The 12,491-nt window shown below is 44.9% G+C and overlaps 1 protein-coding gene across 18 annotated transcripts in view; it reads left to right on the top strand.

Annotated features, from left to right (window-relative positions):
• CACNA1C (calcium voltage-gated channel subunit alpha1 C) overlaps positions 1-12,491 on the top strand; it is an 812,008-nt gene that overhangs the window by 696,147 nt on the left and 103,370 nt on the right. For all 18 annotated transcript variants that reach the window (XM_075005900.1, XM_075005795.1, XM_075005919.1 and 15 more), the window contains 7 exons: positions 3,152-3,258; positions 5,225-5,315; positions 5,711-5,818; positions 6,364-6,416; positions 6,525-6,671; positions 8,884-9,085; positions 9,499-9,657. In XM_075005900.1, the coding sequence (XP_074862001.1) occupies positions 3,152-3,258; positions 5,225-5,315; positions 5,711-5,818; positions 6,364-6,416; positions 6,525-6,671; positions 8,884-9,085; positions 9,499-9,657 (867 nt within the window). The remainder of the gene's footprint in view (positions 1-3,151; positions 3,259-5,224; positions 5,316-5,710; positions 5,819-6,363; positions 6,417-6,524; positions 6,672-8,883; positions 9,086-9,498; positions 9,658-12,491) is intronic.

The following is a 12,491-nucleotide window of genomic DNA, read 5'->3' as shown; positions in this document are numbered from 1 at the left end:
GGGACTGAGGGTTGTCTACACTGTTTGCTTGTTTTTTGTTTTTTGGGGGTTTTTTTCAGGAAAAAACTCTTTTTTTCCATTTAAAAAAAAAAAAACGTGTTCACATAGCCAAGCACATTAATTCAACATGAGGACTTTCCCTTAAAATAATTACTGCAGCTCTGCAAATGACTTTTGCCAAGCCCGCCTTCTTTCAAATTTGAAGAGGAAGTGTGTGAACAAACCACAGCTATTATTGGCTCATGTGAAGGCTCCTTTTGCAGTGCTGTGGCTCTGAACTGTGGCTGTAATGAGAGCACTCCATTTCACAATGCTGTGGCTGTATGAATGCAATTTTCCAACATTACTTATTTAGACATTAGACCATCAAAATAAGTAATGTCGAAAAAACCTGCCATGTAGACATAGCCTGAGAGTTCTGATCCTGTCTCTGCCAGTGTCCCATAGCTTCACCCAGAGCGTTTTTTGTAAATATAAAGAAACTAGTATTCAGCCAGCTCCCCACCCCCACCCCACAGCTAATCCGATGGCTGAGGCTGCCGAGGTGCTTTTTCTCAGTACCGACACAAAAAAGCACTGGCTTCACCTCAGACAAGTAATTTAATCCCTCAGGGCCTGTTTCTTCACTGTTTTGCATCTTGCGCAGTCTCTTCCATGAGTACCCAGTGGGTGTAAAGAGTTGCATTGACTTGGCAAACACAAATGACTGTGCAAAGCTCAAGATGGTCGGGCATTTGCAATATGAACAGATAACACCTACCTACTTCACAGGGATGCAACAACTGTTAATTAATGTTGATACAGTGTTTTGAGCATATAAAAGGCTGTATAAGCAAAGACTGTAATTCTTCTTTAAAATGGCATTGTGGTTGTTTTGGTCAGTGCCACAGGTGGAAAGCAGATGCTGAATTATACACTTTTTCATTATCTTCCCTGAATATAAAGAAATCTTCCAACAGGCAGTATAGAAGCACTGGCCACACAATACTGAAACTCAGCAGAGCTCCACCTTCCTGATTTCAATGGTGTCTTTCAAGATTGCCATACAAAATACAAGCAGTAAAGGGCATCTTTACCACTTTTGTCATGGCAAGAACCCTCCCTTCCCCCCAGTGAAATGTGTCTATAAGTATAAATTCTAAACTGAGACCAGAGTTTATACTTTCTCCCCTTCTGAGTTCTGTCTGACTGACTAATTGGTAGGCCGGTCCAGATGTTGTGGTTGTCTGATGAATAATGTTATCTGTTATGTCAGGCTTCAGCGTCCTTTTGCCTGGAATTGCCATGGTAGCTAAGGCTGGAAACTGATTGTTCTTCTGCTTTGAACAGCCTGGTTAAAGCTAATCATTTTGAGACACCACAATACTCCTCTCATCTAGTTGTGTTGAGTTTTTTGGGTTTTTTTGCAGATGGCTCTTACCCATAAAATTTAAATCTGGATCTTAACTTTCCCTTTCTGTGGCACGGGGAATTTTAAGTCTCCATAAACTGTATTTATTGACTTTGTAAATAGAGAGAGGTCTGAACCAAAACTCCAGGCTTAAATATTTTTGGGCTTCTCAAAAGTCAGAGGTTTTTAGGCCTGGAGATGGTCTGACTCATCTGCATGTACAATGTCAATAAATACTGTTCCAGAGTCAGAAAATTCCTCCTGTCCCACAGAAAGGGTGACTCTTTTTTCATAGACTTTCCTTGTTCTTCAACAGAATACACCTTCCAGGGGTAGGGAATCCCTCATACAGGAAATGGAATTTTAGCGTTCTAAGACTGGAAGGTGTTCCCATTGACTGTATTTTCTAGTTCAGAAGACTCTGGTTTTGTCTACACTGACAAATGACCTATAAAGCTTTTGTAGTTCACAGGCACATAACCTCCTCTCCCCCAACAACAAAAGCTTTTCACAGCAAGTACTAGTGTAAACAGCGTTTTTTCAGCGTGAGTGCTCTCCTGCTGACAAAGCAAAGTCCTCTCATGGACAGTGGAAGTTTCTGATGAGTTGACAAATAGTGTTTACACTGCTTGCCAAAAGCTGTGTAGTGTAGACAAAGCCTGAGGCTATGGCTACACTGGCCTGGAAGATTGACATGGGGTTCAATTTTGTGCATCTGGTAGGGATGCGCAAAATCGACCTCTCATGGGTCACAGTCAACCCCTGTACTCCTTTTGAGAAGCAAACGTAGGGGAGGTTGATGGGAGAAATCTCCTGTCGACCTTCCCGATTTGGGATGGTCAAGTAAGCCAAGCACAGATACATCAGTTCTAGCTACGCACTTGCCATAGCTAGAATTCTGTATCTGCAGTGATGTTGCCTGGTGTAAACATAGCTTAAGTCACTTTGTCCCACAGTATCTTTCTTTGGAATTTGTGAGAAAGGAACAGAAGGAAGAGAGGGGAAATATCCTTACTTAAATTCTTGAACAAAATTACAGGGACCAAACTGGGGCTGACCTTGAGGGAAGCAGGTAGAGAGGACATAGGACTGAATTTCTGAATCTAGGGAATGAACTAAATCGAAAGGGAATTCTGTCTATCATTTCATCTGAGGTCTAAATCATAAAATCCCCAAGTGATTCAGTTATTGTTCTTGCTCCAAGGGAGGTCTCAGCTGTCCACACCAGATGGTATCACCCAGAAGAATACCCCAAGAGACAGTACCTTTCTATGTAATATTTTTTATGTTCAGACTAGTCTTGGAAACCTTTATAAAATGTAGCATCTTAGTCATAAGTGCCTGCCTTTTTAGATAAAGGGGAAAGCATTTGATTGCAAAGAGTTGTCTTTGCAAACATACACTCTGTTGCTTTGCTATTTCTAAATGAACTTTATGTTCTCTGTATGCTCTGATTCCAAGGAAGAATTACTGTTGGCCCCAGATGAGCACCCTTGCCCCAGATGGGCTGGACACTGACTTGAAATTTTCCCCTATATATTCTTATGATGGTTATTTTCTCTGATCTCCCATTTCCTTTCTTTCCATTGGGACCTAAATTGTCCACCGGGGTTTTGAGGTAAAATGGCTCCTGCATTAGAAATATTGCCATTCCTTAAAATATACACCTTGAGCACAAGCCCTTGGACTTGGACTGAGAGATGGTCCCCATGTAGCTGCTAATGGAAAAGTTTGTTTGTGTCTCCATGTGCCTCCCCACAGATGACCGCGTATGGAGCTTTTCTCCACAAGGGCTCCTTCTGCAGGAACTACTTCAACATCCTAGACTTGCTGGTGGTCAGCGTTTCTCTCATCTCCTTTGGGATCCAGTGAGTGAGCCATACTTGAATCAGATAATCTGCTGGTCTGTTGGGAGGGCAGGAGGAGGAGAGGTGGCACTAGATGGATCACATTGGCTTGTCTGAACTAGATTTTAGTTATGTTTACACTCTCCTAAATGACAGTTTGAAGTTTCAGAATTGTTTTCCAGGCTCATTCAGCCCATAGTTCGGACTAGCAATACTTAATATGAATTGTGTCATATTGTCAGTTGAGGCAGCAGATACCAGAGAAAGCAAATGAAAATGAAGTGTGTAGTCCAGTAGTTAAGATAAGGAACAAGGAGTCGTGAAACTCTTGGGTTCTCACATTATTACTTCAGGAGAGTCTTTGTACCACTCTGTGACTCGGTTACTCCTCCTCTAAAATTGGGTCATATAGATCTGCTTCACTGGGGTGTTCTTTAATAAATGATTGCAAAGTACTTTGCGAGCCTAGAGAGAAAGCTGCAATAAAATTACAAGTTGTTGTTGTTATTTTCCAAGCACTCCTTCTGTCAACCTTACCAAGCAATGCCTGAGATGATTCAGGCTTTTTCTACACTGGCAATTGAGCAATTAAGGTTTTTTATGGCACCACTTGGTTCTGTTGTAAATTTCTGCCTCATAGAAAATATCTGAGGCCAAAGCAAGAATAATTCCTGTATAACAAAAATCCAGCTGATTCCAAAGCAAATCTACTTTGTTCCTATTATTCAAATAAGAGATTCCTTAGGGTCTGATCCAAAGCCCCTTGAGGTCAATAGAAACATTCCCTTTGGTTTCAGTGGGCTTTCAATCAGCTTCTTAATGACTGTTCTCAGTTCATTTTGGCCATTATGCACCGCCCTTGAAGAGCTTGTTCAGGACCCTGATAGGCTAGCCAAAAGAGAATGTTCTCAAAGCTGTAGGCAGGGGCCCAACACCATACAACTGCGGGATGGGTTCTTCATTGGGGCTCACTCCTGCATGGCACAGACTGAGCACTTTGCACTCGCTGTATCAAAGCACTTCCCCACATGCTTAAAGTTAAGCACACATGTAGTCCTACTTGCTTCAGTACATGATTAAGTATTTTGCTGGATCAGAACCCCAATTTCAGCACCTTGTGTGCCAAGTCAAGCCCCGGGTTGCATGAAGTACTTTTAAATTCTTGAGACACCAGGAATTAACTGATATGCTCCTTTCTCCTCTTAGCATTTCAGCAGTGTGCTTCTTGGTGCCCTTATCTTAAAATGTCTTGTGGTGACAGCATCTTGGCACCATTTTCCATTGTGCAGCTGTTGTGTACTTGGCAGCTTGTCCTGTTCAAGAGAGCCGTCCTGGTTTCTCATCCTTTTGTGAATATAGTAGTGACGGATCACATGAGTGGGATTTACCCTCAGACTCTGATCAAGAGGCAAGGCCCCCTGGACAATCCAGTAGGATAGTTTCCCAACCTACTCAGTGCTTTCTGAAGTACCCCTCGAAAAGTCCTTCCTCTCACAGAAGGTTCTGAGACATTAGAGTTGCATTTTTAAAAGTTAGATGTAGTCTGAGGAGAGTATCTGCCATTCTTGATGTCTCTAAATTATATATTTATTCATATGAAGAACTGTGCTAGAATGAAATGTTTTGTAAAGAACCTCTTGTGGTTTGTGCCTGTGCACACCACTGCCCTCCGGTAAACTAAATTGCACTATGATAATCTATGCATCATAGACCTTATGCTGCCAACGGCTAACGGAGATAGTCCATTAGAGAGAATTGTAGCTGCCTGTGCCTTTGGAGCGAATGTTCTACTCCACTCGCCGCCTTGATGCTTTCAGTGGCGTGGCATGCAGGAAAGGGGTGACTCTGAAGTGTTGGACAGCATTGGATTCTTACAGTATTTACAAATGGGAAAAAGGGGGTGAAAGTCCAGAATCCATCTGTTGCTCTCAGGTAGGTCACTTCCTATTGTTCCTGTGAAAGCTGATGTACTGCTACTCTCTTCCAGGAGGTCCAGTGCCATCAATGTAGTGAAGATTTTGCGTGTCCTGCGAGTGCTCAGACCACTGAGGGCCATCAACAGAGCCAAGGGACTAAAGGTTAGAGAAATCCTGGTCACCACAAGTAGTTCTCAAGGCCAGAAAACCAGGTTACCTCAGTCAAAAAGTACCAGCCTTTTAAATGCTCTGCTAGTGTTTAAAGGGTCACTGGCAAGGCTGTGGGGCCTAATGCACTAGTGTTGGGTTGGTTGCAGGTAGGCTTCAGCCAGGCCCTGTCACCAGACCAGGAAGGGTATTCCTATAGATGAGACTCCTGCTGGTCTCTGAGCCGAGTTCCAATCCAAGGAGTCTTTTCTTCCTTTCCTGGGACATCACTTTATGGAGCTTGTAAACTGGGATTCTTATATTTTTGCTGAAGCCTTGGGCTTCTTCCATAGCAACTGCAGCTCAGGATGGTCCCTCCAGTTACTCTTGCCCCTATCTGTCCTCTGCAGCACGTGGTCCAGTGTGTATTTGTAGCCATCAGAACCATCGGAAACATTGTGATCGTCACCACTTTGCTGCAGTTCATGTTTGCCTGCATTGGAGTTCAATTGTTCAAGGTAAAACCGTTGAGTCCATCAATTTGTCCATCTCACTGCCCCAGCCTCCCTGGGGGAGAAAAGCAGCACAGAGGAGGGAGAAATGGAGCTTAGCACAGAGCAGAAACCATCCTCAGCAATGTCACATCAGAGGCCTGAGTTACCAGTAATTCCACAGGTTCCCAGCAGTCAAATTCCAAAGATGCAAGACCAGGCATGTTGCAAAGACCCCTCATTAAACCTCAGGTCATGCAAACCAGGAGCAGCACTTTGTCAACCTTTCCCAGAAGTTTGTGGCATAGCATCAGTAGCAGTGGGGCTTTGCTGGTGTTCTGTCCACACCCGTGTCTTATGCAACTAAAGACATTCCAAGTGCACACTGAATGTTCCTTCTGTCCTCTCCCTTTTGTCGCTCCATTTATACCCCGCCCGTCTGACACCAGTTGTTACTCAATTCTTCGTGGAGGCACAGAGTCAGTTAAGGAAAGGGAAAGTGCAGGCTCCTTGCTACACTGACCAGCCACAATGAGGAGAGACTTCACTCTTCTTCTCTCATTCTCCCCTAGGGCAAACTGTATAAGTGCAGTGATGAATCTAAGCAAACGGAAGCTGAATGCAAGTGAGTCCAGCCTTTTCCAGAGAGCCACATTTCCCAGCTCTTTTCTAACCGGGTCTAACTTGGGAACTGAAAAATCTCTCTTGTTTACCTTCTGTCTTCCAACAACAGGGGGCATTACATTTCTTACAAAGATGGAGACGTCACTAAAATGATGATCCATACCCGCCTCTGGGAGAACAGCAAGTTCAACTTCGACAACGTCTTGAAAGCCATGATGGCGCTCTTCACTGTTTCAACCTTTGAAGGCTGGCCAGAGTGAGTGCACAGCTGATCAGGGGAGCAAAAGGCTTGATGATAGGGAGCGGGGTAACTTCTCCATTCATTTATACAGGAAAAGTGAAAATCTAACCGTCAATCTTCCCTTATCTAAATTTTCATGCAGCGTTGCTTGACAGGTGTGTCTCGCCCCCCACCCCCACTTCCCTACCCCCATTGCCAAGCCTAGAGATGGGTACATTTCAGAGGTGGGTGAAGTGGTTCGTGTAATATCGCTTATCCCTCAGAAGAGTAATTAGGTTTAATAGCATTTGTAAACTATTCTGATATCTTTAAAGGAAGGCACCTGCCTTTAGCCATCAGAAAAGTGCAGAGGAGGCGTCGTAGCAATGTTAATATTTCTGCATGTGAAGATTGTAAATTCCTTGAGGCCTGGTCTTTTGCTTTTTTCACCCTTTCAGCTTTCAGCAGATACTAAAGACTAGTAAAAGCAATGCTAATATTTTGATTACTATTGATTAATATTCAGATTATTGTTGTTTCAAAGAAGTGAAAGCAATTGTTCCCATTTTTCTCATTCCGGTTAGATGCCAAGTACCAAATACTTGGTAGCATATAATATTACGGTACTATGCAAGGATGGGCAATAATTTTTGATGAGGGGCCACTCCAAGAATTTGATAAGTGGTCAAGGGCAGCACTCTTCCACGATATTAAAAGGGGCAGTGCGGGGTCTGGAAAGGGGGTTGAATGCAGAAGGGGGCTTGGGGTAAGGAACTGGGGTGCAGGAGGCATGTGGGATCTGGGAGGGAGTATGGGTGAAGGAAGAGGTTGTAGCCTGGGGCAGGAGTACAGGAGGGTGTGCAGGGATTCGGGTTGTGACTGAGGTAGGGGATTGGGGTGCAAGGCCTGGGAGGAGGTTGTGACCTGGAGGAGGGGCATAGAAGGGGTCCAGGATCTGGGAAGGCATGAGGGTGCAAGAGCAGGAGTGCAGAGGGTTTGGATTACATGGGGCAGGGGTGCAGGAAGGAGGTAAACGGTTGTGGGGAGGGAGCACCTGCCATGCCCCTGCTTAGAAAGCACTTCCCTAGGTGGTTCCTGGCCAGCAGCTGAGCAGGTTCCTTAATGAGGGTGCCTGCCTTCCAAGTCCCTGCACATGCTCACTGCAGCTGCCAAGGCCATATGTACTGCTTTGAACCACACGCTGTGAGCCTGGGAAAGGAAGGAGGGATATTTCACATGCTGCCTGTCTTGCAAACAGGCATCTCCTATTGGCCAGAAACTGGCCAATTCAAGCTGCATGATGTTGTTGGGGGCAAGGGCAGCATTAGAAGTCTCTCCCACTTCAGCCAGGGCTTAAGCTGTTCACAGAGCTTATCTGAACACCCAGCAGGAGAGGAGCAGGCAGGGAGCCATCTAAGTCTCCCGCAGGACAGATCGAGCAGCTTGGCAGGTTGGATGCAACCCACGAAGTATATTTTGGCTGTCCCCAGTATCATAACTCCTTGCCATCCCAGAATTTATTTGCCCTGTGAACTGTACAGGAGGCACATTATCAATATTTACAGAGAACGTTGACTTTTCCCACAGGGCCACCCCGTCAGTGCCAGCCTGGTGTGAAATGTGATGGCACAGACCTCTTCTCGTTAGCCACATAAGAGATGTCTCGCAATGCATTGCGCCCAGGGGTGGGGAGAGGGGCAGCATCTCTTTTAGTACCATTCCATCAGGGTGATTCAGGCAAGAGCTGTCTCATGGCCCTATCCCGCCCATGCTTGCCAGGCTGAAGAGCTCTCCCTTGTTGGTGCCAGTATGACTTCAAATACTTAAAAGGGCCAAGATCATGCTTTCTTTCAGAACCCCCATGAACAGCACTAAACTACGAACAAGTTCCCAGCAAAGTGGATTGTCCCTTCTTTATCTGCACTGTGTTAAATGAAAGTGCTTGTCCGCTAATTTAGCCTTTTAAAGGATTAAACCACAGATAGCCCTGAACCCACAGCAGAGTTGAATAAATAAAATTATGGTCTGGATCTGAACTTTCACAACAGTTTGGGAGTCAGATCGGGAGGTTTGGTATGTGCCCATCACTCTATAAAGCTAAACCATTTTTCAACATTGGTAAAAGTGGAAATACATAGCTAAAATATAGACTCCCCACATCTTGCTTGCATAGCTCTGTGGGGTGCTCTGACACAATATTGTTGGAAATGGTCTAACTGCCTGCACTGGGTTTCTCTCCCACTTTTAGACTGCTGTACCGCTCCATTGATTCTCACATGGAAGACTTTGGACCCATCTATAACCACAGAGTGGAGATTTCAATTTTTTTCATTATCTACATCATCATCATTGCATTCTTCATGATGAACATCTTCGTTGGTTTCGTCATTGTCACCTTTCAGGAGCAAGGAGAACAGGAGTACAAGAACTGTGAACTGGACAAGAATCAGGTAACTTATGGCACGAAGGCACAAAATACGACCAAAGGAAATATGCAAGGGCTAAAATACAGCCAGATTAGAACACATGGGGGCTATGAAAGGGGTAAAGTCCTGTGCTGCCCCTATTTCTCATCACTCAGGAACCAGGTAAAAGAATTTCTTCATAAGGTCCATACATAGAGCCGAATTCTTCTGTAACACCCGTACAACCACACTGACATCATTGGGGTCACATGAGTGTAATAGACGGCAGAGTAAGCGCCCCCACCTCCAGACACGGGAAGTACAAATGGAGACTCCATTAAGTAGAACTTATTTATTTAGATTGCGTTCTAAAAGAAATTCTGTAACAAAAAATGTCATTGAGCCCACCTACCAACACACCTACCTTATTTTTTCAATCTCCCCTTTCTCTTTCATAGCGTCAGTGTGTTGAGTATGCCCTGAAGGCCCGTCCCCTACGAAGGTACATCCCTAAGAACCAATACCAATACAAAGTGTGGTATGTGGTGAACTCCACCTATTTTGAGTACCTGATGTTTGTCCTGATCCTGCTGAACACCATCTGCCTGGCCATGCAGGTAAGTGAGAGTTCAGAAAACACCAAAGGCTTGTGGGTGGGTAGCCTTTTAACTGGGAAGATGTGAAATCTAGCCAGGGCCTTAAGTTGCTCGCCAGCCTGTAACTCCCCTGGGGTGAGAAGGAAGAGACATGACTCTCTCATTTGTTAAAGACATTGGACCAAATTCATTCCTGGGGAAATACCACTGAAACCATGAACTGGGCTCTCCTCCTCTTTCCAAGAGGTCGCCAATAACTTAATAGTCTTTGTCCTCAAACACACACAGTGAAGTCAATTAAATGGCCATCCAAAAAATAAATGAATTCACAAGCCACAGACAGAAGCCTTCAGAAAAGTAGAGGTGATCTTGAGCCAACAACTCAGATACAAATACATGTTGTAACACCCAGATCTGAACTACACATCTCACCCATTTCCCTGTTGGAAAAAGAGGACAAACATATGGGCTGCATCTACACTAGCCCCCTCCTTTCAGACGGGGCACGGTAATGGGTAAGTTGGGAAGATGCTAATGAGGTGCTGCCATGAATATATATTGCCTTATTAGCATAATGGCAGCTACACATGATTTGAAAGCTCCTCTTTCGAAGCATGTGCCGCCCATGTAGACGGAGGCCTTTCGAAAGGACCCTCCAGACTTCAAAAGCCCCTTCTTCCTAAAGCCAAATAGAAAGAAGGGATTTCAAAGTCCGGGGGGTCCTTTTGAAAGGCCTCCATCTACATGGGCAGCATGCGATTCAAAAGTGGTGTTTTCAAATTGCACGTGGCTGCCATTATGCTAATGAGATGCTGCATATTCATGGGAGTGCCTCATTAGCATATTCCCAACTCTCTCATTACCATGCCCCTTCTGAAAAGAAGGGGCTAGTGTAGATGTAGCCATGGGGAAGAAAAGAAAGCAGGGGTATAGACGGGGAAAATAACGCTATAGGTTGGACCTCTCTAATCCAGAACTTTTTCATCCAGCAAACTCTGTAATCCAGCCTGATTTATGTTAGCTGCAGAACCGCTTATTATGAGGGTGGCCAAGTTTCCTGTGGTCCTATAAAGTTAGTTTATAGTCACCCGTCCTGGTTCTCAGTGTTCTGTGCTGCTGCTTAGCTGCAATTTACCCCTAAATGTCTTCTAAGAGCCCAGTAAGCAGTGAAAGTGTTGGTAATGTGCTAGATAATATTGGCCTCCCTATGGCCGGGAAATTCTCTTGTCTGGCACTGGTCAGGTCCCGAGGGTGCTGCCAGATGAAAGAGGTTCAACCTGTAGTATCATCTTTAGTCTGTATCTGTTCTTGCATTGTCAAATGATGACCAGGACATTTGACTTTACCATTAAAATACACCAAATACTACACTGATGGTCACAAATTCAAAGGGGCTTCATCAGTCTTTTACATCATGAGTGCAGGTTTGCACCTCTAAGTCATTGCCCCTTTTGTCTACTCCACCTTCTGTGCAAGCTTGCATTTGCTCAAGCACGTCAGACAGTAGGTGCTTATATTTGCAGAGGAGGCATTTGAATACTCAAGCAATAGGTTCAAATTCTCTCCTTGGAGGTGTGTTTATGGCAGTGAGAGTTAGGCACATGCAGTTAAAGGCAGAATTTGTCTCCGAAAATGAAATGGTGTAGCAGACCTGCAGCCTGTTAGGGCTACTTCCTTTCTTTCCTGGAAATTTGCTGTATTCAAAAGCAAAGCTTCTGTAAGCAGTGCCAGATAAGGAAACTAATTAGTGGTACAGTAGTCCCCCAAGTTATGCAAGGGTTGTGCTCCCGCTTTCCTGCACACCCAGCTCCAGGGCACCCTCACGTAACTCACATTTCACACAAGTCGGGGGGGAGTGGGGAACCAGGTAGCAGTCTGGCTCCCAGCTCCCCTAGGCTTGCAGAAGCCGGGAAATTGACCAATGCAGCAGCACTGGTCAGTCTCCTGGCTCCCAGAGTGCTGGGGAGCTGGGAATCAGGCGGCAGCCTGGCTCTCAGCTCCCCTCTGCTGACAGGAGCCAGGAAACTGACTGGCGCTGCTGCTGGTCAGATTGCTGGCTCCCACCAGCAACTAGGAGACAGGTGAGGCTTCTCTCCAGCTTCCCCCAAGCTGGGAAAGCTGGGGAGAAGCCATGCTGCGACAGCTGTCTGTTCCCAGGCTTCCCCCAGCTGGGGGAGCCAGGGGCTGGAGCAGGGGGCTGACAGAGCAGCTGTGCGCCCCAGCCTCTGGGAACCCCACGATTTTGACTTGCACTTAACTTGCGTTAACACAAGTTAAGCACAAGTCAAAATCGCGCATATAGGGGGTTTACTGCATAGAGAAAGGTAGAGGAGTGTCATGGATCAGTAGCTAAGGCTATGGCTACACTATAGTTGCTATTTTGAGATACGAATGCATGTAAATTATTAGATGTATGGAAATACTCCCATGCAAAGACAGATTGTAGAGATTGAGACTGATTGCTGTAGAGAAGGTGATCACCTAGACGGGATGTGCGTAATAATGAATGGTTTAGAGAAGGAAAACTGGTGCTCCTATTTGCACTTCCTCATAATGCAAAAGCAAGGCCACATGTAATGAAACTGAAATGTAACAAATTTAACACTGATCAAAGGAAATACTGGTTTTAGCCAACATATAATTTACCTGTGAAATTCACAAGAGGTCATTGGAACAAAGAGGGAGGTACAGTTACAAACGATTGGATGCTTATATGTATTCATAGGCTGATTAGAAAGTGATTAAAAATTAGGAATATAGTTCCTCATTCTTCACAGCATAAACCAACCATTAATGTTTGGTGCCACAAGATAACAAAGCATTTGAACGTATCCTTAAGTCCATCTGTTGCCAGC

Source organism: Carettochelys insculpta, chromosome 1, assembly GCF_033958435.1.
Source record: "Carettochelys insculpta isolate YL-2023 chromosome 1, ASM3395843v1, whole genome shotgun sequence".
Taxonomy (NCBI): domain Eukaryota; kingdom Metazoa; phylum Chordata; order Testudines; family Carettochelyidae; genus Carettochelys; species Carettochelys insculpta.
Note: the sequence above shows the minus strand (reverse complement) of the source record. Positions and strands in the feature narration are given on the sequence as shown.